General features: G+C 41.9%; 1 protein-coding gene across 1 annotated transcript in view; it reads right to left on the bottom strand.

The window, feature by feature from the left end:
* Nucleotides 1-19,995, bottom strand: part of LOC1271327 (protein sickie) — a 279,487-nt gene extending 259,492 nt beyond the window's left edge. The window contains exons 1-2 of the mRNA XM_061659110.1: nt 19,537-19,995; nt 5,493-5,608 (exon numbers count right to left, since the gene is read on the bottom strand). Coding sequence (XP_061515094.1) covers nt 5,493-5,552 — 60 coding nt within the window. The 5' untranslated portion in view covers nt 5,553-5,608; nt 19,537-19,995. The remainder of the gene's footprint in view (nt 1-5,492; nt 5,609-19,536) is intronic.
* Nucleotides 19,996-26,847: the final 6,852 nt, after the last annotated feature.

The raw sequence follows: 26,847 nt of genomic DNA, 5'->3' as shown, positions 1-26,847 counted from the left end.
TTGGTACACACGAATCAAACGAGGATAAAAGAAAGCGTATAAATATCGATAAAGCTTCATCAACAGAATTAAACTGGCTAATTCTGAACTGGCTATTAAAATTAGTTATGAGCTCATCAAGCTGAGTAAAATTGGTTTTATAAAAATTCATCCTAGGTCTACTTGCTTTCGTCAGTGTAGGATTAGGCATTGTGCTTGGAATTCGAACCGTTAAATCGATGGCTGGATGGTACAGGTCAGGAGAGACTAGTGGTGTTGGGCAGGGGTGCAAATCGATGCAGTAAGTTGCGGCAATAAAATTTGCGAATACTAAGTCGAGCTGCCGGTTAAGCGAGTTTTTGATACAGCTTATTTGATAAAGATCGCTAGCGTTAATTTCATCCAAATCTAGCGTTTGTGATCCCTACTTAGGACACCTTCAGCATGTCACCCAGCGCGATAATGGACTCAAATACGGGACTAATCTCTGCTTTTCATTCTGAAGCACAAACGTTGGCATGAAAATGAAGCGAAGCTCTGTCCTTACCGCACATTCTTGATCCCACCTGTGGGTGCTAGGGTGGGGAGTGATTAGCATTCATTTACCATTCTTCACAGTGATGAGCCAAACCAGAAAAAGACAGAGAGCTTAATTTATCGTGAAGTTTTATGAAATTTACGGTAAACCAAGGATTTGTAAACAAACCCAAAACCAAGATTATACAACAAAAACGGAACTGCCTTGCCATTCTTCCACACTGGATAGTCGTTCAGCTGGAACAGTAACTTCATAATTTCTTATTGATGCATGAATCATTGAATCATACACCGACAAAACGTTGGCGAAAATAATCGTACAGCAAGATTAGCAAGATGGGTCTGCACACGAATTTGTTTACGTTTCCTCCCCGGGATGAAAAGTCGAACACAACACAATTGACGGGCCAACGGGCATTACATCTTCTGCCCGTACAACGCAGCCATCATTCCAAACATTCTACCCAGAGCATGAGAGCTTTCCCATCATCATTGTCATCGCCATCCGCTTGCAACGGTTGTTGCTCAAATTTTTAAACTTCATTACTATGCAAATTTTATGGATCTTGAATAATGCTGCGTGTTTTCTTTACCCCAGTGGGAGATCCTCATTTCCCAGTGAAGAAGAGATGTAACAAGTGTACTCCTCAGCAAGAATGGAGTCAATTTCCAAAACAGTGAACCTCTGACATGGCTTTGTGCCTTTTCGAATTTCCAGCCATTCCATTGTCACGTTGCATGGTAAAGAAAACGGGGCAATTTTACAGGAACAGCGAGCAACATTTGCGTCAACGCGTAACTGGATCAATCCGGCGAGGCTTAGAAGTTGTTGGAGCTCGAAAGTTTTTCAATACTTCCCAGGCGACAAAGAGATTATTAAATGAAATAAGTAGATTTTAAATCATATTTAACACAGTATATTCTTCATAGCATACTATAATGCGCTTTAAAAAAACAGAACAACGCCCAAATGTATGAAATTGAAACACAAATACGCCTTATTTAGGCATTAACATCAGCTTATCAGCGATACAGTAAAAAGATTTGTATCTTTAACTTGGCAAAAAAACCGGAACAAAGTCACTTCGAAATGTCAGCGAGAAGGAAACATTGTCTGAAGGTTAGCTTTATCGTGTCAGCAAATGCACAACACCACGTTGAATCTCTTTTTGTTGTAACCGGAACCGGATTCGATCGATGTTTTGTCTCCATGTTTCTGTTTCCGTAATGCGCTTAGCTTCAGCTACGTATCTCAATGTTCTATTCTTCTTCTTTGATAGTGGAGAACATTGTATGCGGAGGAAAAAAGCGGCCCATTTGTATTTAAATCTACTTGCTTCAGCAAATCCTCTGCCCTAGCACCAAAAGGAGCAGCCTTTTACGGTTCATTTTTATATTCATTCCTTGGTGACACTCACTGCCTTGGTGACAAAAAACGTATCAGTAGCTGACCAACAGTTTTCCACGAAACATCCCGAGATGGAACCCGTTGACTTACACTTTAAAAGTCGATGCTTTTTCTTGACAGATTTTTTACATATACTACACCATCCCACCACTTGGGCCAGTTTTGCTTTTGGGGAGTAATCATCATCCCAAATATCCCCGAACCTTTTCCGATGGTTTGTGAGGTGTTTTCCCTCCGTTCCACATAAATGCATAATATATGTAGCTAATTTATTTATTTCCATGCTTTCCGGGGCAGTGCTGCCAAGGGAGGGAGTAAATTGATGCCTAGAGGAAGTTTTCCCTCCAAACTCAGGATACGCAACGATGAAATATTGGGTTGAAATTTTCACTTTCCGCTCTCCCTTCCGCTCCCACGCTGTGCCAACGCAGAGGAAAAACACTGTACATCGTTCAGCAGTTTAGCTTTGCCACTCAGGTTCCGTCCTTTTCCCTGCAAGCCCAGGTTCGTCGCTTGGGATGCGATGCACGGTATTTCGCATTTATTTCCACCAACCTCCCGAGATTTACCCTGTACTTGGGGTTGAGCGTTTGGAGTGAAAAAAAGAAAAAAAACATTCGCCTGTTCCCCGCACCGCACGATGCAGCTTTCCTCATCGTGTTGAGGGCAAAGGACAATGAAGGCAATTTAAATTCAATGTATAAACAAACCGTACCACCTCAAAGCAAAAAAACACACACACACTGCATGTATGAACGGCGAAGGAGGGGAAAATTTGAGACACATACCGTCGCCTAGATCATTCGTCTCCATTCACACAGGCTTAGGGGCTGTCACACGGCCGTCCGGGTCAACTTCAGGTGAGCTCGGATACAGACAGGCTAGCCCAAAGGATATGGAAGAACCGAAAGGGGGACGATGGGGCGAAAAAACATCCGTTCGTCACTTCATACTGCAAAGCTTCAGGGCAAAAGCGAGCCAAAGAAAACCCGCCGGAACGACCGAAGAAGAACGAAAAGAAAATTTATTTTCTCGTCTTCTCGTCATCATAGCTTTGCCTGCATTCTGGGGCTATGTCTTCGTGGCCCCCAAACAAAAACCTGTACAAAATTGCAACAATATTTTCGCAATGCTGTATGCTATTTCCTCTTCCTTTGCTTCATCCAAAAAAAACCCAGAGTCATAAATTCACATCTGTCAAATGGAGCTTAATCTTTTCATAATCGCTGCTGGCCGCCGGGAGCGGTTTTTACGCTGGTTTTTTTCCTTGCAGTTTGAAAAGAAACCTTCACAAATATGGCTTAAGAAATGTGCCTTTTGAGAACGGTTGCAGCAAATTGAAAATGACAGCGGAAGTTAAGGTTTTGTTAGTTATTTATGGTATTTATTTTCAATTTCCTAGAGTCAAAAAATATGTCAAATTTTGGTGAACAATAAATATTGGGAACTAATTCAACATAACCACACCACTTTAAGCTGACGTAATTTATTCAAGCAGCAATAACTTTTTACCATAACTTCAACGTTCAACTCGTTACCAGAAAACAAGTCATTATTTGTAGCAACTAATTCTAATGACCTTCAAAGAATTCGCCTCCATCTGTGGTAATGTGCTTTCCCATCGTAAACGATCTCACCAAACGACCCATTAACACTCTCAATCCAACAACAGAGAGAGAGAGGGAAGGCTCTCTCGTGGGATTGAGGGACTTAATTTATTTTAACACTCCCCTTGCTGCCCACTAACCGTCCAAAACATTCCAACACCAAAAAACCAACAACGAAAGGATGAAAAATCTGCCAAACACAGCAAACTCGTCCCAATCAATAGTTTTTTTTTCGCCTACAAACGGAATGTCAATGCTAGTGATGGGCTTTTTTGTCTACTTAACTCTCTACCACTACCTCTGGCAGCGTGGTAGTGAGAGTGACATTTTTACACCACCCAGAAAAACACTGAAACTCTGTTCCGGCGAGCAGCAAAACAACGACCACCGAAAGATGGTTGACCCTTCCAGAGGGCGCTTCAACGGCCTCGGGCAGCAGTGTTCAAAAGCGAACTCCCGGTACCATCAACTTCGGGGACATGGCTATAAATTTACATCCCCTCACTACCGGGGATTTGTACTCTCGAACTGATGCCACTGGATACTCGAGTCATTCGAGTTCACTCTGCACGGTACGGTAACTAACCGAAAGGGCAAAAAGAGTGTACCAGGAGTCTTCTGCTTTCCAATAGGTTAGTTTTTGAGTGTCCCAAACTCGCTCACTGCCGCTACAGGTTTGAATGTCAAGTGGAATGTGGGCGGCCAGAAGAGAGGAAAAGGCTAGAAGAACAAATTCCATCCATTTCCTTACCTCTGTTCGGAAAAGCTCTGGAACGTTGTTCTTTGTAGGAATTGAAATGAAAAACCAACAGATCACGAATTCTTCGGTAGGAGAGAATGCAATTATACACTTGGTTACAGCAGTCCAATCGTTTCGGAACTAGTAATGCAATGCTGCAGATAGTAGTGCAGCAAAACGTTCATCTCAAGAATGTGCATGCGACAAACCTTGTTAACTGGAGTCCACAGAGCAGGCAAATAAGGTTCAAACAAGTACTGTTTGTTTTGTCAAATGCATAGATTTTGGCGTTTTTATACACCAAGTAACCATTACAGCCATAGTAGCCTAAAACTATGCAATTCTTATTACACACTTTCTTAGTTACTAAAATGCTAAAATAACCTCTAATACGAAGTTCTTGGTTAGCTTATGGACAAAAATGCCACCTGTGCGACTTTCTAACAGTTCGAACTTGCAACTACAGCAAAATACTCTATTACAATGCAGACATCGTCTCAGAGCACTGCACTGTTTATCTTTGCCTGCAACGATCCTATTCCTGTTCCAGTTTCCTGGGCACAGAAGTGACTCTATCAGCAGCAAACATGCATATTCGATTCGATACAGCTTATTGAAAGTAAATATGAAATTATAGTCCCCCATTAAATGCACTCAAGGGCGAAATTACCTTTCCTGCCAGTAAATGACATTAATGCCATTTGGACAATCGGGAAGGGAAAAATCGACTCTGTTTTCATACAGAAGCGCACCTGTTTCTGATCTCCAGCTCTCACCCAAACGGGAGTCCTTTTGCCCAACTCCCCAACATGGGAATGCAAAAACCGAGATGAATCATTTTCGGATAATTAATTTACAATTTCAATTCACCGTCAGCCTTCATCAACGTCGTTTGTTGATTGAGGTGATTTGTAAATTGACCCCACCATTTGGATTGAATAGGGCTGCTTCCATTTGTTTGCTATTTAATATTCTTCGGTTCAATTGCTCGGTTCGAGTTGGGAGCGAACGGGAGATTCCTGGCCGACCTACCGTTCTGTCATGGGATGAATTGACCTCTCACACTCTCACACAAATCAAGCGGAGGTGGCGGTGGATAAATGATAGCTTGGGAATGACAGGATTATTATATGCGTGCGTTACAGTCCCCGGCACCCATGTTCCTCTTTCTAGTTCACTGAAGCTTGTTTAAATTAATACACCACACATTAATTATTCTCACCTGTATCGTCTCCTGTGCCGAGTACTTCTGCTTGTCCGCCATTTTCAGCTTGCCCAGCATTGCGTCCCGGGCTGCGGTCGATGGTGTCGGTCGGTTCGCCAGCCTGCTAGTGGAACCTGTGCGGGATGAATGAACAAAAAAGCGTATAAAACACGTGAATTATTTACTGCTGTTGGTGCGTTGGAGAACATTATTCTACACTTTGTTCTATGCCCGGAACTATTACCACCGTTCCCTAGAGCCTTCCCCGGGAAACTTGTTGTACTTTCCCAATAGCGAAAATATATTTATTTTGTTTTACTGTCCATGTGTTTTTTTCTCGACCTTCTTCACTTTACTTTATCACAGCGAATGTGACGCTTTTTTCGCTCATACGTTCCTGATCAAATTGATGTGATTTACTACCGAAACCGAAACCCCGCAGGCATCACGTGCATCTCACGACTGAGCTCTACACAGCAACTAAGCCATCTATGATTGGATTTGGTGTGTCCAAGCACTCTTGTGTGCTTGTTTTTCGCTTGCCTCACCGATCCAATCCATCTAACCGCCAATGCAGCAGAACAGTTGCGCCATAACGCCATAACCGACCATCATGTGGGATTGTTTGTGTGTGTTTTTGCAATAGAAAAAGGGGGAGCCGCACTTGATGCAAAATCATTGATGTTTGATTGAGTTTGTGTTATGATAGGAGTGTAATTTTTGTGTCCCTTGTGGAATCGGGAAACGGTGGATAAAAGAAGCATCATGGTTATGATAAACGAGTCATCAAAATATATACACACAGAAGCAAACAGTATGGAGAACGAAAAAAACAACAACAACAAGGACTCAACCCTCGACAATGAGCGCGTATGACTCGATTAAAACATATTTTACATACAAGCATCACTCACTTTACTATTCACTCTACTAAGAAAGCTAATGATGAAATGGCGTGACCATGAAAACCTCCCCTAAAAGGGGTCCAAAAACACACTGTTGGAGCTTCCCTTACCCAAACTGGTGGATAAATTATGCAATCCATCGTTTGTCATTGAAACGTTATTAGAAACGATGCAACGCCGCAAGGGTCGAATCTTCCGAAAAAGCGCAAAGCACACGTCATCACCAGCCGGTGGTGGTTGCTCATCAATTATGAGTGTGTCTGTCACATGGATGCAATGATCGTTTGTATTGGTACATTTTCGGACAGAAACGAACAGAAAATGGACATCTCTTTTGGACATCTTTTTTTTTTGTCTCTCTGGACACAAACCAAAACCCAAAAGAGTTCCAACCACCTCGATACAGCAATGTATCGAACCAATGAAATGGATAGCCATTAAGGACGGGTCCTACATTGGTCCCTCCTCATCCATTCGCTGCAATGGGTAAAAATGCAAAACCCCAAATCCATCACAAGCTTTTACCGACACAGCTGTTTCTGTCTTCCAAGAAAGCCATCCAGATTCAACCAATTCCGACGAAACAAATCGATTTATCTCTACTGGTGATGGCAGCTCGGAATCGAACCTACCCGATTCCAATTCTGTGTTCGGAATCAAATCCGGAGCCGATTTCAAAGTTGAGTCCAGAGCCTATTCCGGAGTTGAATCCGAAATCTATTACGGAATCGGAATAGGCTACGTAATCAGAATCAGCTCCAGAATCGGAATCAACCTAGGAATGGAAATTTGTTCCGGTAATAGAATCAGATATAACTCCAGAATTGAAATTATCTCCACAATGAGAATCAGTCCTTGAATTACAATAAGAAGTTTCAGTAGCGAAATTAGTCCGAGAATCTCCATGAGAATGAATCGTTTATAAATACATTTTGATTCTTTCCTGCAATCAATATGCATCATTGGATCCAAACGTCTCTTCTCATAGAGATGCCAAAATCGACTCAGATTTCGAAGCCAATTCTGATTCCATAACCGATTCTGATTCCGGAACCATTTATGATTCTGGAGCCAAATACAAAGCTGATTCCGGTTCCGGAGCCAATTCAGGAACTAATTCTGGAAACTGATTCTGAACCTACTATCCGGAATCAATTTCAGAAAACTTTGGAGCTAGCCGGAATCAATTCCGAGGAAAACATCATTTTTCCCATCACTAGTCTCTACATCTGCAGTTTGGTTTCAGCAATGCAAAGCCCATACCGTCAACGGTCAAGCGTGGTTTCAATTTAATGCTGACCTCAACACTTAGATCCTACCATCCTTGGGCTGAGAACGTCATTGCGACATACCAAAGACACATCTCGCACACTGCGAAGGACATGAAGCCAATCAAAAGCCAGACACATATTGAGGATGCTCAAGGGAACGAGAGAAGACCTCAACAAGGGGAGAAAACTGCGTACAGCAAAGGACGTAAATGGTTCGATATTTATTTAACTAATCAAACGCTCGATAAAACCCCAACACCGCACCTTGGCACCGCAGGGAACGGTTCAGTTGACGCTAGTCGAGATGCGAGTAGGACTTTTGTGTGATATGCGGCGGCAAATTCTTCCCCATTACCCGATCCAAACCCACCGGCTTATGAAAATCAAATCAAATACTCTAACGAAATGGAGCAAACTTTTGTGCCACACTCACACGAGCGCGCTCCTGCATCCTGGGCGTGATCGTTGGCGTTTGGTTGGAGTTGTTTGCTGATGGTCCTCACATACCACTGCACTGGCATGTAGAATCTGTACCAGAAGGTGTGAAAATTTCAAGCATCCTTTCACCTATTTGCCTTTCGATTCGCTCGGTGGGCTCTCATTCTCAGGGCCTGGGGTTCCATGCGTCATGCATTAGCAAACATTCCAATATCATCCTCCTCCTCATCCATTGCGTCCTAAACGTTTCCTCCCCAAACAGAACCAACAACAAACCACACCAGGCATTACATTTACGAATCCAAAAACCCCGAACAACAGCACAGCCCACATCATCATCATCAGCAGCAGCACCGTAAAGGGCAACAGCAGAAAACCGGCATTGAGATCTCATCATCGAAATGGTCCATCAGCTCTCCTCCCTGGCCCTGTCCCTTTCAGATTTTGGAATATTGCCAAATGTCGATTGTGCGCGCGGATGAGTCAATATTTGTTCGATTCTCGATTCTCGGGACAGGGAAGCTCGTTCAAATAGCTCGTAAACATATCACTGACATTGAGAGGCCGGAACATCATCATCATCAACACACACACACACACACACAGACACTCATTGGACCCTTTGTATTATTTCGGTGCTCCAAGTTTTCCAAGAACTCCCAAAGGGAACTCTACACAATTTGGGGAACTTCCCGCCGATATCACGCTTCCCGTTTGACGATTGATTCCCAGCCAGATGTGGTATTTGGGCGAGCATTGAAGTGATAAAAACATGAAACTTCATGAACATAAGGCCTTTTTTCCTGAGTGTGTTAAGATTCATGGTTAGGATTCCACTAAACCGATAACAGATCCAAACGGCCATGCGGCAGCATTTAGCACAACTTCCAAACAACGGCAAACGACCTAAACCGTACCATTTTGGAGCTCCGGGAACACATTAACGTGGAGTAAAGTGCTTCTTCTCCCCCCACAAAACATCAAGTGCTACCGCATAATCCTGCAGTGGGGTTGATGCGTTGTGAGTTGTTTAGCTTTATTTCTTAAATACATTTGCCACGAAATTCAATTTACCTCCGCGCCCATTCCGCTAGAGCACGCGCGCATACACACAGAGCATCATATCCGATAATGGGCAAACTTTAAAATGCTTCCTAGAGAAAACGGCATCTTCTAGCTGTGAACGCCTGTACACCCGAATTGGTGCAGACAGCGAACCAATTTGCTATCGATTTTCGATTCAAAAAGCCACGACCGAAAGCGAACAACAACGACACTACGCCGCACTCTGTTTGCAAAACCTGCGTCAGGAATTTCGTGGATTGGTGCTGCCAAACAATGCTAACCTCTTGCCAAACACGGTTTCCAATGGATCCTTCTTCCATGCTGACGTGAACCGTGACTGTGCCTTCAATCCCGGGGCCTCCCACAAACATTCCACAGCCGTTTAATTCCACCATCGCGCGGCAGTGACAGAAACAAGATGATCCGACCGATCCAACCTCCCAATCGTTCCCCCAAAAATGCTGGCGTTATATTGAACCATTAAAAATTTTCCTCCCAATTTAAACCTTAAAGAAATCTACCCCAAAATTCCACCACTGATCCAGGCAGGCACAGCACGAGTCACGGTTCGATGCTAACCACTACCACGCCATCATCATCGTCAGCGGACCCGTTGGGGGAGTGAAAGCGTTGCCTATTGGCAGGCGCTACACCACTGGGCGAGTGAAAGCGCCTTTTGCCTATTGGCAGGCGCAAAACCTCCAACACTTTAAAGCCTGTACGCCGTGTTCGGTGGTTCGGTGACACGGAGACGCGCCATGCTTATCGTTTGTAAATGATCTTAATGGTCATTGAAGCACAACGAGCTCCAACCATCCCACGCATCCGAAACACGCACCATCGTCCGTACCATTTGCCTGGTGTGGCGTGAAGCTGAAGCAACTGGAAACTGTTTCTAGGCTCCAATGGTCCCATTCCGGCTGACTTTCCATTTGGGTGATACTTCCTAAATTATTGTTAATTAAGAGGCCTCTCACTGGATGGTGTCGGGCTCCACGCCACTGACGGTGTCGAAAAGCGGAAAATTACTACTGCCATCCTGAATGCCGCCTCCATCCACCCGTTTGACACTGTCCTAAAAATGGTGGAAATCGTGAAAGATTTATTGTATTAAAGTGCGACAAACGCCGTCGCGTTCTCTTGCTCGGTAGGTTTACCCGCGATTCCTTTTTCTCTCTTTTTTGTTCGACAGTGTAATGAACTTGACGTTACGGCTTTTATGCCAACGGATCGAGATGACGTTAGCCCTACGGGGTTTTTAGCCTGAGTACCTGGGCTACGTCGAACGTTCGAGGGAAAATGGCAACGTACGTCTACGTATGTTAGTAGTTAAAATAAAAGCTCTAAAGATTCAATTGAAAGAACAAATATGAAACACGTTGCACGTTCCCAGCAATGCACGGTACCAATGAACTCGACCAAACTCATCGTCTCGTCTGAACCGACTGCCAGTCTTAACCGCTTCCCCCCACAGGCGTTTCATCTACGAGCTCGTTCAAACCGCCGCCCTGCCAATAACGCAATGTCCTTGGGCAAACTACGTTAAAAGGAAGCAAACGAGCGGATATGCATGGCTGAATGGAACCGGCTGAAAGCGTACCCATTCACCCGTTTTGCATCGACCCATGCTATGGACGCGGGCTACGGTGCGCGATCAAAACTGCAACATGTTAACATGCCGGCCGGAATCGACTGCTGTACACAGTGAAATGTTAGTGGAGGAAATTTTTGAACGAAAAACTGGTCAAAACTTGTTGGCAATAATGTGTGAAGAATGTGTTCTTGTGTTCTGAGTCTTACGAGCGCCTAAATGTATGCAACTCCGGTTTATGTCATTGCATACATTTAGGCTCCTAAAACTCAAGAACAGTTCGAGACGCAAGGAAACAAATTGTGTTTTAAAAAGTTATAACTTTTTAAAAATTACACATTTTTTCCTTGTTAATATGGTAAAGTCTTCACGTTCATGGTAATTAAGCATATTTATTCCTTTAATAAAGCAAATTTTTAATTGATTTGATAAATTTAACACTTTAAATGGTTTAATCATAAGAATCGAACATTTATTATAAATGTTATATAACGTTTGTTACAAATTGAAAATTCATAACGACTTTTTCACACCGTCTCTTCTGAATAAAAAAAAAGATGAATCAAACATAAATTACACTGAAACATCAAAATAGCAGACATCACAACTTCAAATGGAAACGACACTAATTTCCAAAAAATACTAAATAACTTTCCATTAATGAAACATTTTGCTGCTTCAAAAAGCACCATTGTCTAATTTGACTGTAACACAAAACATTCCACTTTGCCCATTGCACGATGCTATATTTCTCCAATAATTACTCTGCAGCGATTTGCCCCTTCCGTAACCGACGATTCGCGCGCAAGATGACCACCAACGGTGCTACCATTAGCCCACCGTTAGCCGAACCCACTCACCCGGGCTGTGCTCTCAGTACGTCAGCGCTGAAAACGCTCCAATAAATTCTAGTTTAATATTTATGAAAACAGTGCGATAAGGTAAAAGCAAATATACATAATTTTCCGGTCCTTTGTCCTATCTTTCGCAGCGGGAGCATTCAGCAGTCCGGAATATCCAGTGACCCGCGCAGTCCGCGGCAGTTGCTACTACTGGCGTGCCAGCATGCCAGTTGACCGAGCAGTGCTTACAGCAGACCCTTCTGGCGCTCTCGGCAACAAGCGACTTTTGCAGCGAAAACGGTCAGATACATTTTATTGCAAATATTCAAATTCGCTTCAAAGCAGTCCATCCGGTTGGCTCGCGCAAGACGATACCCCCAAGTTCCAGTTGCACGACAACAACCGCCCGAAAGGAAGTACATTTTATTCCTGTAATACGTAGCTCGTTCGTCGTAAGGACAAACAGGAAAGAGTCGTCCGAAGACAAATGTTGCAAAAATTAGCCACCAACAAGCACAGGACAGGGTGTAATGTGTCATTCTGTTTCTTGAGACTGCTAGTTGTATGTGCTCCCTTCCAAAAGCTACGCTGGGGCCTGGGTTTCCACCAGAAGAAACTGCTCCCCAGTGGCGACCCACCCTGATGCTTGGTGAGCGCGGTTGCTGTCGAATAAAATTCACTTTCAACTTTATCACTACCAAAAATGCACCGGCTGTTGCTGATTTGCCGCCACACAACACATTTGTCTCAGCCCTCAGCGAGCAGCAGCAGCAGTGTTTTGTGGCGTGCATTTTTTATTGTCTTGCCCGACGTCTTGCCCGACAGGAAACTAAGGTAGCAGCAAAAAAACGAATAAACATAAACTTTAAAAGCTGCCCCTTCGGAACCAATAACCTTTAGATTTTCGGCAACCAAGAACGGGGAGGTGTCGGGCCACGCAACGACCACTTTCTTGGACGTGAGAGCATTTCTCATAAAAACCCCCGAAGTACAATTGAAGTGAAAAAACTCTGGGTGCAAAATATTTGCTTCGCCCTTTTATTAGTAGCGTAGGGAAGCTGCCCATTCCATCGGTTGCAATTGCTTTCTTCTCCCTTCATACCCAGCATCATATCGTTCCAGCAGAGCGCCATCTTTCAAATGGCTGGCAGAGGGGTGGAAATGGATTGCATTTTCTGCCGCCTCTTCGAGACGAAACCACGCACGGACACGGGCGGTATTTTGGGAGCTGTCCCCTTCGAGGGCATCGCCATGAAATGCCTACACTGTACACGAGCAAAACTGGCCTTATCCGGCCGACCAAATGGCAATGTTTCTTTATCAAAACCTTGCCACTCGCTGTGTTGTGGAACTCTACATGACTGCTGAACTACTACTTCGTTGGTGGTAAGTTTTCCAAGCGACGTCTTAAAGCTACACTTCCTAGCAAAAAAAGGGGGAGGGGGGACAGAAGCTTCTACTAGACGTTGCCTTTTTGCGCTACCACTTTTGAGGGTCAGAAAAATAGGGGAGGCTTCAATTTGGCTTAGATTTGGAATTGAAAATCGATACTGATTTGCATAACGGGAAGGCTCTGCCCGTGTTCCCGTTGTGAGGTGAAATACGAATCATTGTTTGGGGCGCTCGAGGTAAGGTTCGTCTCCTAACGAAGACTTTTATTTGAATCTTAGCAAAGTGTAGTGTAACGCGCTCCGAATGGTACGACAGTATTGGCAAAAGCCATGTTTGTTCGTTTTGTTGAACAAGAAAGTTGTATGCAAAACACATTCAAACACAGCAAATATCATGTATCGAACGTGTTTGTAATAATTAAAACAGTATTTATGATCGAAAAAGTTGTGTTATGTTACATTTTAAGTTACGTTAGCTTACTAACGTTAGGTTACGCCCAGGTTAAGCTGGAGACGCTGGCAATCGGCCTTCATCGAGGTTTAGTTATCATCAACAACATATTTTGTTACACGAAATGAATACATTTCCAAGACATGATTTTTTTTCGAAATTATCTCTCTTGTTGACATATGTAATAAATTAGCAGTAATTTATTTTCTAGGGCGTATTTTCTATAGTTTCATCTCGAAACCTATCTAATAGAAACTTCACTGAGGGATAACTTGAGAACGCATTTGTCAGAAACGCTCACACTATAAATCACAAAAATAATACCGAGTGGAAATGGCAAGAAATATATACATGTTTACTGTCGCCAAACTTCCTCTCTCATGGACCATGGATGTCGCGACAGTTTGAAAACTTTTGCCTCATACCCTTGCAAGAAGATACGTTGATTGAATCATTCGTCATAGTGATATTTATACATTTGTACCGGTTTAAGCATGAAAGCTAAGACATATAGTGTAGGTAGTTCAACATAGTATATGTAAGGATATAAATTGTTCCAAATGCTATTTTTTCTGTTAAAAATTAAAGCTTTTTGTCTGTTTGCTCTATTGGTACTTTCATAAAATCCGCCTGACAGTATGCAATCAATACACCATCTAAAAGTAACGCAGATAATTATAGGTGCATTTACAAACTTGTTCAATTTTCTTGTATAAAAGATAATAAGTATCAAATCATCTTCGAACTTTAATTAAATTTGGGAGAAATAACGTCAAACACGAAACACAATACTTAAAAAGAAATGTAGTGTATACTTTCAGGCGTTTAGCACTGCAAACTCATTCCACCGCTGTCTTGTCGTACAGAAGGGTTCCAAAAATCACAGGTTCTGCATCATTGATTACCTAAAAACTGATGCTCACCCAAGTAAACCTCTTTTGCTATATGTCTTTTGTGTATCTGTCTTCCCCATGTGTCTTTTAAATACCACATATCAAAGAAACATTCCAACAGTATATTGTTTACAAGAACCAGCTGAGCCTTCGTTGTAGATTATCATTATTATTATTACAATCGTTACTCCACACCTTTGTTCTTTCTTCTACAATATCAGCCCTATGTTTACTTAGCACTTGTAGATAAATTTAAGACCATCCTACCTACCGTTCCATCGCATTTCCTTGTCTTTGAACAGGAAAGAAACAGTAAATAATATAATAATAAGACCATCTGCTGCCAGCCACCAATGAGGCTGCTGTAAGTGGCTCACCTTCTGCTGTGCCATTTTTTTCACAACCCTCCCTCATCATGCGATCCCAAGAAGCACACTTTTTTCATCTCTTTTCTTCGTCTGTGCTCAAATTTCCCTGCTATAGTTTGTGGTAATTAAATGAACCGACGCTTCGAACGCTGCGCTACACCCTTCCAAGAAAAGAAATCCACAACAAAACATCCGTTTTCCGACACTCTTAACTTTTTGCAAAAACGGGAGCACACACACCCACCGTTTGTGTGGGCGTTTTGTGCTCAACCTTCTTCGTTTCGCATTAACACCTCGCGGGCTGCCAACGGTGAAGTGCGCTCGGTTCCGGAACCTTCGCACGCAACCGGGACGCTGCTGGTGTGGATGTTATGTTACATTTACATGCAATTAGGACATAATTTCCTATGACATATGGGCGTTTGATTGGCAGCCGAAAGCACCTTCCGGCATCCCGATCGGATCGCGGGCACGGGTGAGAGTGATACGAGCGTGCCAAAAGACGTACTAAGACGGTCAATGCGTAAGGATGAGAGGGTCAAATGGGATCGTAATAATGGTACGATCTACTCGCACTGACCTGTAGACTGGTTATTTTGGGCTTCGGAGACATAGTTTTATAATTTTCTGAGACAATTTAGAAGTTTGTCACTCAGATTGCATACTTTATACTTTGCAATGCAAATAATCGCCTTAAAGTATGCAACTTGCTATACAAAACGATCCCAATTTTGATATTTGTTAAGTTTGACATCTATTCAAGCTTTCTAGATGCCTTTCTTTCAGCATCGAAGAAACTAACACGTCTAGCGTCCCTATCGTCCCCAACATAAGCATTCATTTTCGTTGCGTTTCCCTCTCTTACCGAAGAAAAGACATAATTCTTTTCATCGTGCCTTATCTGTACACCGCTCCACCAGGATAGACTGTACGGAGGGAAAGAGTTGGCAACAAAACTAGCCCTTGAAAAGGATACATGACAAACGAAAGCACACAAAAAAAACGCAGACACGACGCTACATGGAACGGAACCGTATTGTTTACGGGTTACTTCCGGCCTGTGTCAGCTTTAGCACCACCAGATTCAGGTCCAAGCAAGGTCATAAAGCTGACACTGGTTAAAGCCTACATCTTGCTCCTGTATGTTGTTTGAAGCAAACCCAAACAAGGGGAACCAACCATTCCAACAGAAAAAAGAAGAAAAAAACGTCTCTCAAGCTCTAAGGACACACGTGCCAGGAACGTGTTAACGGTTTGATTTACGATTGCAGGTTGAGCTGCTTTATTGGCTTCCGAGTGTAAAGGGGATCGGGCCGGCGAAACCCGTTTACGCTCGGTGTACAAGAGGTACAAAGATTTTGGAAACAGTGAAGCGACCTCAAATCTTACCAAACGTCCCAAACTTGAGACATAAAATCGGAGGAAAAGGTTCTAGTGCCCAGCTGGCCTGCCGAAATAGTTGCCGAAAGCTTCTCATCAACAGGGGGAAAGTAGACGTCACATTGTTATTGTAAAAAGTAGGGTTGCGTACTTATTGCGAACGGGATCTATCCTCCAGTCACCGTGTTTACGAGCATGACCCGATGGCCATGTCGCAAGTATGGCAAGACATAAACAAAGTACGTGAGTGTCAACGGAATAACCTAAGGATAAGCTGCAGACACAGGGCTTTATCCTTTTTCGTTGGTTCGTGGTGATTGTCAAAGGTCGAATTCTTACTACGAAAACAACCTGTACTCGGGCATGTTCTTGCTTTATATTTTTATGGGTTTTTTTGTTCTCTATCTATGACATGATACGGTGTATAAACTTAATTTAAGCCTTAACCTTTACGCACCGGTCACGTTTTTAATTCACAACAAAAAGGGGGCTCACCCACAAGCCCACAAAAAATACCCAAAGTTAGCTCGCACGAAAAACCTGGCTCTAGTTCTTCTAGCGTAGCTGCGCAAATTATGACATTTTGTGCTGTGTCTGACTGGCCTTCATAAATTGGGCACTAAACGAGCACCAGTCATTAAACTTTTGCATCCTCGGGAGTGCTCACGCCGCAGCAAGAAGGGCTGAAGTGCTATAAAAATGTGTAAGTAAGAGATTGCAGCAGTAGTAACAGCAACAGCGTCTTGGCATAAAAGTATAACAGATATGTTTGTACTTTTTATTGTGCTCATAGCGAAAAAAAGGTACATTTACTTATCTACTTGATTGTTTCGAGGCACACTAGTTGTGTGTAAGTGTGTCTTTCAAGAAATGTCGTCCAAAATTGTCTTGCTGACATGGTAAGCCAATTAGTGAAGCAAAGCTTTGTCTTCATCAATAACAAATAAAGATAAACATATCCACAACATTTATATATTTTACATGTTTCATATCACTGTCCAAATATACTACAACATAGAAATCTATCGGTTTAATTCATTAATACCAATGTGCATGTATTTCGTCTGTCACAAGATACAATGGCTCTGTTCAAAATGTTATAAAATTCACAAAGACCTTCTTGAAACACCAAAACACTGTATAACATCCGATTAAGGAAAATCCAATCCGCTGTCAACAAGAACATTTTACTTATTGCCTTAGTTGTCTAAGCTATTGTAACGCAGATTGCATACTTTTAGGCTGTTCGACTCACATTCGACTCACAAGGTATGCAATTCGCATTTCAAAAAGACTTTTATGCTATTTTTGCTTTAAAAACACATTGCTTTATCTCTTTCTAGCTTCATCTATAACCAAAAACTACGCATCACGTGTGCAGAGGGTTTTCTATTTTTATTTACCACCTAACTACTAGTTCATTTGGCCTTGTCGAGCCCTTTCCCTCCCCGGGGGACTATTGGGAACCATCAAACATGTCTTGAGGTGGTGAAATTTGATTGTCTGGACGCTGCTCATCGATCGATCGAGAGCAAACGAAAATGCATGCGAGGAATCACAAGACGCTGGATTGATTTTTCCTAATATTGTAGCAGTTCTTCCCCCCTCGATATGAACTTACAAACAAACTGCTACCTTATTTCGCCCAAAACAAACATTCACTTTTGAAGAATGCTAGACCTAGAGCGGAAGAGCGAAAAAAAGCGTACGACACGCACTAACTAGTATCTTCAGCCTCGTGTTATACCGGATGCTAAAAGTCGAATGCTGACTTGTTTCCTTCAACGCGTTTCAAAGGTTGCAAGCAATTGCAAGAACATCCCCTCCACCGCCCAAGAGCTCATCAGACAACACAGTCACGTTCGATGCCATACTTACTGGTCGTAGGACGCAAACCGGCCCCTGTGTCTTCCAAGCGCCATTTTCCTGACAACCGCGCGTTCTCGCTTTTCATCACTTTTATTGACATTCATCAAGACTTGACTCACCAACGCCGGCAAAACCTTCCCCTCCCAAACCGGAATGGAGCACAGCAAATGGGAGTTAAAAGGAACACTTCTCCTTACGGGTTCTACCTTTACTTTCTGTTTTTTGTGTTAGCAGACATTTGGTTTCTATTTCAAATGCACACAAGAAGAAAAAAACAAGCTTCTCCATTACGGAATGGAATAAAACAAAAACTCATCAGTCTAAGCTCCAGAGTTTTCTTTTGCTGCGCAGACATACAAAATATTGTAATACTATTCCGCTTATGAGCTTCCGGAGCTTCCGTTCTGTGGCGCGTTCTCGATCAAATATTGATGACATGCAAATCATGAGCATCCAGTCTCTTCGGCGTTACTCACTTCTTTTGCTCCAGAATAAACATTCCGATGATGCACAACTACTGCTCGCTGCATGGTTGGCAAGCCAATCAAAGGTGAAGATATCTGTCCCATCGTCGCACGGTCAAGTCGTTGCGGTCTAAAATTGGATACACGTCTTTTTGCGGCCAGATGGAACTACTATTTGCCATAGCTCAACACAATCAGCTGTAATTTTCATACTAATAAACTGAAGCCGGTCGAACAAATCAAGTGCATTCCGATTGATGGCAAGGCACAACACAATGAACCATCAGCAAATCTGCATAACAGTCTATACATAATCCATCAAGCACGGATGCAAATTATGCCTCATTTCCATCACTATTGTATTGTCCAAACGGGGAATAGCTGGCCTACGTCCACCAAGAAAGTTCTATAAAATTTAATATTTCCAATTGCCGCATCGTGAAGCCAGCTCTTTCACCACACGACACACTACATCCCGCCCTTTCTTTTGATCCATTTTAAATATGCTCATTTTGTTTATGGACTAACGAACCGGCAAAAAAAGAACAGAATTGTACAGGATCCTTAAACAGTCCGTAGACTCTCGTCCACATTTCATTAATTATCATAATTGGCCTGAATAAGCTGGCCTACAGTCGTGTTTTATCCTTTGCCAGGACACAATAATCCTGCCACGCGTCTTCTCAGGAGCCGCCGTATCTGCACCGGTCTGCAGCAGCGTTCGTTGTCGCTCTATTTCTTTTTATTTCATTGCAATTTATTTGTCGTTCATGCTGCAGTGGAGACTACCTTTGGGGTTTTTCATTTTTTGTGTACAAATTTTATAGCCTTTGCAGCTTGGTTACCAAAGCAGAAAGGGAAACAGACATGAAAAGGAGCATTTTTTGCACAACAATTAAAACAAACTTTACACTGTGCAAACAACTTGCTCTCCCACTGGCATGCGAAACAGGAGCAGGCCCAAAAGACGGTGAAATAAGTGAAAGAAATAGCACCTCCAGGCAAGGATTCGCTTCGCCTGTTCGTTGTTATTCTGGTCAGTAAAAACAAATCCCTGCCGTACCGCTCCGCTAAGGCTGAGGCGTGGAAAAAGAAAATACGAGTTGTTGCTGGTGCCGTGACCAGGATACTTACCGTTAAATTTGTTTCTTCATTATCCCACGGTGCATAATCCAACCGCCGGGGTAGGATCTGCATACACACAGACACTCTTTTGCTACGGTTGTACACTTTTCACGCCTGAAACACGATACGCGATAAAACACGCAAAAACCGACAAAACTTTAAACACACCACACCTTTCTTCCTTTTGTTGCGCAGCGCTAGCTTCACTCTTTGCCTTTTACCGGAGCGCCGGTTGGAAGATGTTGGGCCAAATTTTGCACAAATAACGGCCGCACTTTTATTACGCCGACAAACCTCCCCCCGACAAAACTGCGCCTTCTGAACACTGGTTCACTATCGCACTGACACGATACGCGATACGCGAGACATTTTCAGGGCGAATGGTTGGCTTTTGCTCGGGATGGAGAAGGACACGTTTGCAAACAAGCGTTTGCACAGAACACACCCTACAGTGACACACTACACACACAAACACACATTCATGGAAAAGATACCTCACTACTTTCCGCTTCCTATCACCGAACTGCTGTAAACATGAACACACACGCGATGATCACAGTAACGTACACCCTTACAAGAAAAACCGCTGAATCTGAAGTTGTAAGAGATAGAGGAAATTCGGTAAGAATTGAAAAGAAGCTGCCCCTGCCCTGAGCTTAGCACGGAAGCCTTAAAACAAACGAACACAAACGCGAGACACAAACGCGGAACGAGCAGGATTAAACTTTACACTTTCAGAAAAGAAAGCAGAACAAAAAATGGAGACAACCTCGACAAGGGTGAGCAAAGACACTCCACCGTGGAGTGTAGCTCCATCTGGCGGATAGCATTGGAAGCCACGTCAAAGCGCCGCGTAAACTCCCATTCACACACTTCGGTTGCTTGCTTCACGGCCCCTTGCAGCATCAATATATTACATTCAAAGTGTAGAATGCAAGATTGTAATAATTTTTCATTTTTCACTTTTACACGCTGCTCGGAATTTTTCACTTTCACTTTTAAATTCTTATTTTTCTTCTTAAAGAGGCATTTTTTTTGGCTTCCCTTTCCCTGCTGGGGTTTTTTTTTTGCTTTCTATATCACGCTTTGACTTTTTCCATGAGCGAAAGGGAGCGATGGAGCAATGGTGTTGGCGATGATGATGATGTGTGGCCATTTATTATATTTATTGCACTGAAAACATTCCACCACTCTCATACACACAAACACCTACTGATAGGCAGCGCACAGTTAAGCAAGATGAAATGTGTTTTGCCTGCCACAGTGTGACTAATAGAATATTCTCCTTCCGTTCACCGAAAACACCGAAGCTTCACAACCAACTTGCCAGCAAGTAGCTGCAATCTATTTCTTTAACAGCCAACGAAGACGCCTTCGATAGTAACCCTTCATCGGTTTTGCTCCCTGCAAGGGCACACAAACACACACACACACACACACACACACAAGCGCTGCCGTTTATTCCGCGCTGATCCCTTTTATTGCCTTCAGTGGCAAAATTTATATCATTCTTTTGCGATGTCTTCCGGGTGCAATCCTGACCGGATCCGTTGGTGCAGTGTTTGGAGTTGGTATTCCGTTTCGTATTCACCTTCCACACGGACTGTGTGTGTATCTGCAATAAAGGAAGTACAAAAAGAACAGCAGAGAGAGTTTCAAAATCAATGAGTGCACAAAAATCCTTCCAAATTAAAGTGATCAATTTGCTGGCGCTGCTTGGGAAATGGAAAGAAATGGATGAAAAATAGCAACTGTCAGCAAAAAAAAGTGTGGAGAAGCTTGCATGAGCTAAAGCGTAGAATGATTTGTTGCAACAAGTCTGTGCAGTGTACACATTCTTGTTCACTTTCTGGATTTTGGAGTCTTTGAGCTACAAAGTGAGAGTGACTGTATTGCATTGGAGATCAATTTCAAGCGGTAAATTGCTTCAATTTGTATTCCAACTTCTGTGACTTCCAGTTTAGCGTTTAAAGCGATCCAAACAATCCTAACTGAACTACCATCGGCAAGACAGATCAAACATGTAGGACGCTGTAGCTGTACTTTCCTTCCTTGTTCACCAATCCAATCAAAACGGATGTAACATTTTCCAAACCTCCTACCCGAGGCAGGTTCGTGCTAATTTGACAATAAATATAACCTCCGATCGACATTCACCGCGCTGTGCGGATACCAATAAAGCATTAACAGCAATACCACACACCAACGGACGTGCCGGCGACTGCCGGCTTTCATTCAACCAAAAGCGCTAAAGGTCTAAAGGTCTTCTTCTCCTTCACGAAAAGAGAGAGAGAGAGAGCGTCTTATCACAGTGCAATACTTATATATCACTCCTACCTTCAATTACCTTTAATTAAGACATAAATTTACGCTCATTGCAATGCCCGAGCGGTTGACCGGCAATTGTTGTTGTCCGTACTGCACGTCCGTAAGCCGCGATGGGAAGTGTGATGCGCCATTGGGTCGATGCAGTAAAGATGCAGATGGAATTGTGTATTCCGTTGTGGATTCTTATTATTTCCAACTGTAATGTTCAATATTTTAGCTGTACGAGCAAAACAGGGTGGTGGAAGAATTTTGAGCGATACGTTATGCTTATTGCATACTTTTAGGCGTTTATTACAACCAATTCTACGGTTGGTTTCTATAGTCCACGAAACCGCCCTAAAATATGCAATTTACAATACAAATTCGCCTAGATTTATAGATTCCTAATTAAAATCATTCTTTTTAAGATTCTGCCAATGCACAATGGGCATTTGCCGGGATGAAATTCAAAAAATCAACTTTGTAATAGCGCAATTCCAAATAATAGGTTTTAATACTAAGGGTTAAACTAAGAAAAATACCAAATATGAGCTCTTTATCTGTTCTGGTTCTCTAGAAAACACCTCTCAAAGTCGAGATTTGTTAAAAAAACGCAGAAAAATCTTCACTTTTTTGGAAAACTTTAAACCTTTGTAACTTTTTCAAATATGAACCGATTTTGATAAATTTAGACATTTTATAAAGGATATTTAGTCAGCTTTATAAACACATGAAAAATTTTGAGCTAAATTAATTTTATGCAAAAATATACGATAATAACTGAAGAAACCTCCTGAAAATTTTCATAAATTTAACTTTTGACTTGATGCCATTATGGAAGTGGCGTAGAGTGGCGTTGTCTCATATATGTCACATCATAGTGTAATATATATACTATCAATCTGTGAAGAAATATTCTGCGAAAGTTTGCGAATGCGAATTTTATTGAAGTTTTTTCACATCAACTTTTTCTAAAAACAGACACATGCGTAACTAGGCGGCTCCATAGGTGCCTAGTGTAGCGTATTTCGTGTAATCTACAAAAATATATTCTACGTGCTTTTGATCAACTTTCATTTCAATTACGAAGCTGTGTATCTTAGTTTCAGCTCATGTACTTATCTAATATGTAAATTTCTATTCTAACCTAACTTTATCATTAAATAAAATGAAGCAAATCAGAACCAAATACCTTTTGGTCCTACTGCAGATTATAGAAGGATATAAGGAAAGTAATTCTTAAATTATACGCATAACAGGAAAACGTTATGAATGCAGTAGCATCTATTGGCGTTTTGGGAGAAGAAACTCCCAAAACTCATGACAAACTAAATATAAGGATAGAGGGGAGATGCTACAAAGAATATTTTGCAAGAAAGAAAATGCATCCAGAAGGACATTTTGTATAATGAGCTGTATTCCTCTGATTCGTTAACCAGTTCAATATCAGTAGCAACACGCACTAAAACAAAGACAGGGTTTAACTTTACAAATGAAGTAAATACTTAGTTTGTAGCTATCGTGCAATTTTGATTTTTTTAGATAGTTGTAAAACCAAGAAGGATTTTTAGTTTTATTACCCCTTCTGAAGGCAGTACAGCACTTGGAAAGGTATTGGATGAATATTCAAAGACAAACAATATGTGCTGCTTTTCATTACGAATTTGGGAAGTTCTTTATTTCAATGCACCTGCTCTATCTAATTATTTAAATGCCTTTATTCATGTCTTTAGAAAAGTGAACTAGACGTCACGAGCTTGTAATAGCATCCACCTAAGTTGTGTATGTAAATTTTTAATATTTGTACTACCTGTGAGTAAAAGTGACGAGAATTAGCTACAATTGTCCTATACAAAGCAGAAAAAATTATCTTATTCAAAATTATTATGTTTTGTTTATATATTATTATTATTATTATTTATTTAATCTTCATTACGGAACATTACAGTATATTTTAAAATGGTTTATACTATTAGCAACAAATAATACAAGAAAAAAAACACAAAAAATTAATAAAACTAAGCAAAGATCCCTTAAAACACTATTTTATGTAGCGCCACCTGGTGGTATGGATGCGAACTACAAATAAAATGTTATTTATTATCATAATACTTTACTACAAACAATAAAAACTAACAATTTCTGCAAAAATAATTTTATCCCGCAATTTGTTCTAAACTGCCCATTGTGCAATGTCGAACTGTAATTAAAAATGTAAAATACAGCTCATTCGTGTTTTTTTTAGTGCACAAACCCAGCTGACACTTCAAATCTCCTTCTCAAGCACCATCGTTAACAAGATTGTGTTTTAATCAATTGGAAATGTACTCCAGAAGCTCCAACGTCTCCAAGTTGTCAAGGATAGCTCGTGTAAAAAGGGTTTCCTCACAAAAACCTTCATCCAGTAACTCTCGACCTAGAAGCAAACACACGCAACCAAACACTTCTTTTAATTTGTCTCTCACCTTACAGAGCATGTCGTGTCACTGGCGGAATGTTTTGCCCACTAACAGGACCTTCCAAATGTGTAGACATTGCCTCGATCGTACTAAGGTGTGACATCCCTTCCCACTCTCGGTTCGGCGTCCATTCAGTCACATTCGGTCACAATTTATTTCCGATGAACAAACGAGGTTAGATGAAAGCAATTTATCAACGACACTGTGACTTTCCCTCGCCGTGCGGCCACAGTGCAAAACCATTCTTTTCCATCCCGTGGCCTTTATGTGCGACTAGAATGGTAAGGTGAGCGAGAGAGGGAGAGCGATAGTCATTCGTTCTCATTGTTGATTCATTTTCATTAAATTCTTTTACACTTCTTCACCCGCTTGCGGGAGTGAAAGATTTCATGCTTTCCCCGTGCTTTGCACATTCCTGCAAAACGACCTACAAGAGGGAAACATAAACATACCAGCCCCTAGATTCGCTCCTTTTCTGCTTCACTTGTATGTATGCAAAATGTAAACTTGTCTTTCTAATTACATTATTTCGATTCACTCATTGTAAACATAATTACGATCGTTTGTTATGCTCCCCCACACCCAAACGTTTCACAAGGAGAAAGCCTCGCCATGTCCTGGTATTGGGGGCGAGAAGTAGGAAGTGTTCCACCCTCTTGCTGCACACTTTTCGCTCGCATATTATGCGTCCGGCCGGTCGGCTCGAGAGGGCCTGATACAATCGAAGCAACAACACTTAACACAATCCAGTTTTCCCCCCAGGTTTACAATCGACCAAATACAAACGCACCGCTTGCCCTGAGCCACTTGAATGAATATTTTACTACCAACCTAGGCCGGTCGGCCAGCCACTTGAACGCGGAACGTGGAAGTGATTTCCATTCAGGTGCAATCAATCGGTCGTCAAACGAAAAAAGGCAGCGGCAACCATTACCATAGCAATCGAGCCACGCTTCCTTGGCGCATTGAATAACGAATTAAACAATTCGAAGCGCAAACTGCATTAGCCGGCGAAGGAAGTGCATTTCGGCGTATGGTTGCACACTGCGCGGCCAAATGCACCACAACAAACACCGTCCATTCGGGTTGGATCGATTTTTCCGTAAACAATTTTAACGCTTCCCACTCCCAGACACTCGGCGTGTGAGTGGGTTCCTCTGAGTACACACATTGGTGCAAAAATTGAAGCAACAAAAACAATGCCGACTCACGACGGCCCACTTGTGTTTTTCGTGAGATCGTTCCGCAGACGCCGGATGACTCATAACACCTGCCCTGGGAAAACCCTATCCGAAGAGAAAGAGAGAAAATGCTGTCAGAGATGCTGCACACACAGGTGCACCACACTCTTCACTCACCGCAAACCGCTCTCGATGATCATCTGAAATGCTCTCCACACATGAGACAACAACAAAAAACAAGAAACACTTCAGTAGAAACGAACACGATGCTCCCTTTTGCGCTAATCCAATCTCGTCCCACTCTCCACAGTAGACGCACACACTGCCTTTCATGCGATAGTGGTTTGAGAATTTTCCATAAAAGTCCCTCAGGATGAAAGGAACACAACCATGACAGCCACTGTTCCAGCCTGAAACGCATTCCCGAGTGCAGTCAATTGTGCCTCGCTTGCTTTAGTCGGGCTTTACATCGCTCTTGTTTCAGCGCTTCACTTTGCATTCGAGTTTTCCGAATGAGATTGGCATAAATTTGCATGTCAATGGGGGTTTTTTGTCCCAAATCGAAGAGTGTGTGTATGAATTACTTTTTTTGGTTTTTTTATTTAGTTCTGAAGTTTTTTTTGAATATCAATTCTATTTGAAACCCATTTTAGATATAGTCAAAGACGCATTCTTTCAGCATTCTCTGGTAGGTTCGGTTTGCCTTTCATTTACTAATATTTTTCATGTACACATTTAGCAACACCATCTATACGAAACATTCACCGAAAATAGATACTAAATTATTAATCGTAAAATACAATTTTAAGACCTAGACAACAGTTTTTGCCCCTAAATTGTACCTCTTCTAGTATTTGTCACTGATATTTGTTTCAAAATCCCAATTTTTGCCTCATTTTGGACTAACAGACATCATGTTTTAACTCCATCGCATTAAATTTTACATCTAACTTAGTTGATGGTACTGTTTTTTTTTCAACATTTGATTAATTAATTCCAACAATCAATAATTTGAATATTGTTAGAGTAAATATTACGTTCCTCGTGTTTTAGTTTTGAAAGCCCTAATGGAGTCTTCTGAGTTAGAAAGGATTTTCTGGAGCATAGCGTAATCGTATTCAAACTAGGGTAAATGTACCAATAGAGGGTGCAATTTATAGTGATACAGGTGTGTTTCAATGGATTATATATGTTGGAATATGTTTTATCTTCGCAGTCACAACCATTTTTACCATGAAACACATCAAAGTTATGAAAAAAATGTATATTTTGTGATTGTTTCGTTGTACCTATAATGGTGGTATGGTTCCTATAGTCGTCGTATTGTGTTCCTATAGTGGTGGTAAACAAAGATGCTTCAAAACATTGTGTAA

The sequence above is a fragment of the Anopheles gambiae genome, chromosome 3, assembly GCF_943734735.2.
Source record: "Anopheles gambiae chromosome 3, idAnoGambNW_F1_1, whole genome shotgun sequence".
Classification (NCBI taxonomy): Eukaryota; Metazoa; Arthropoda; class Insecta; order Diptera; family Culicidae; genus Anopheles; species Anopheles gambiae.
This window is presented reverse-complemented; position numbering and strand designations above follow the sequence as displayed.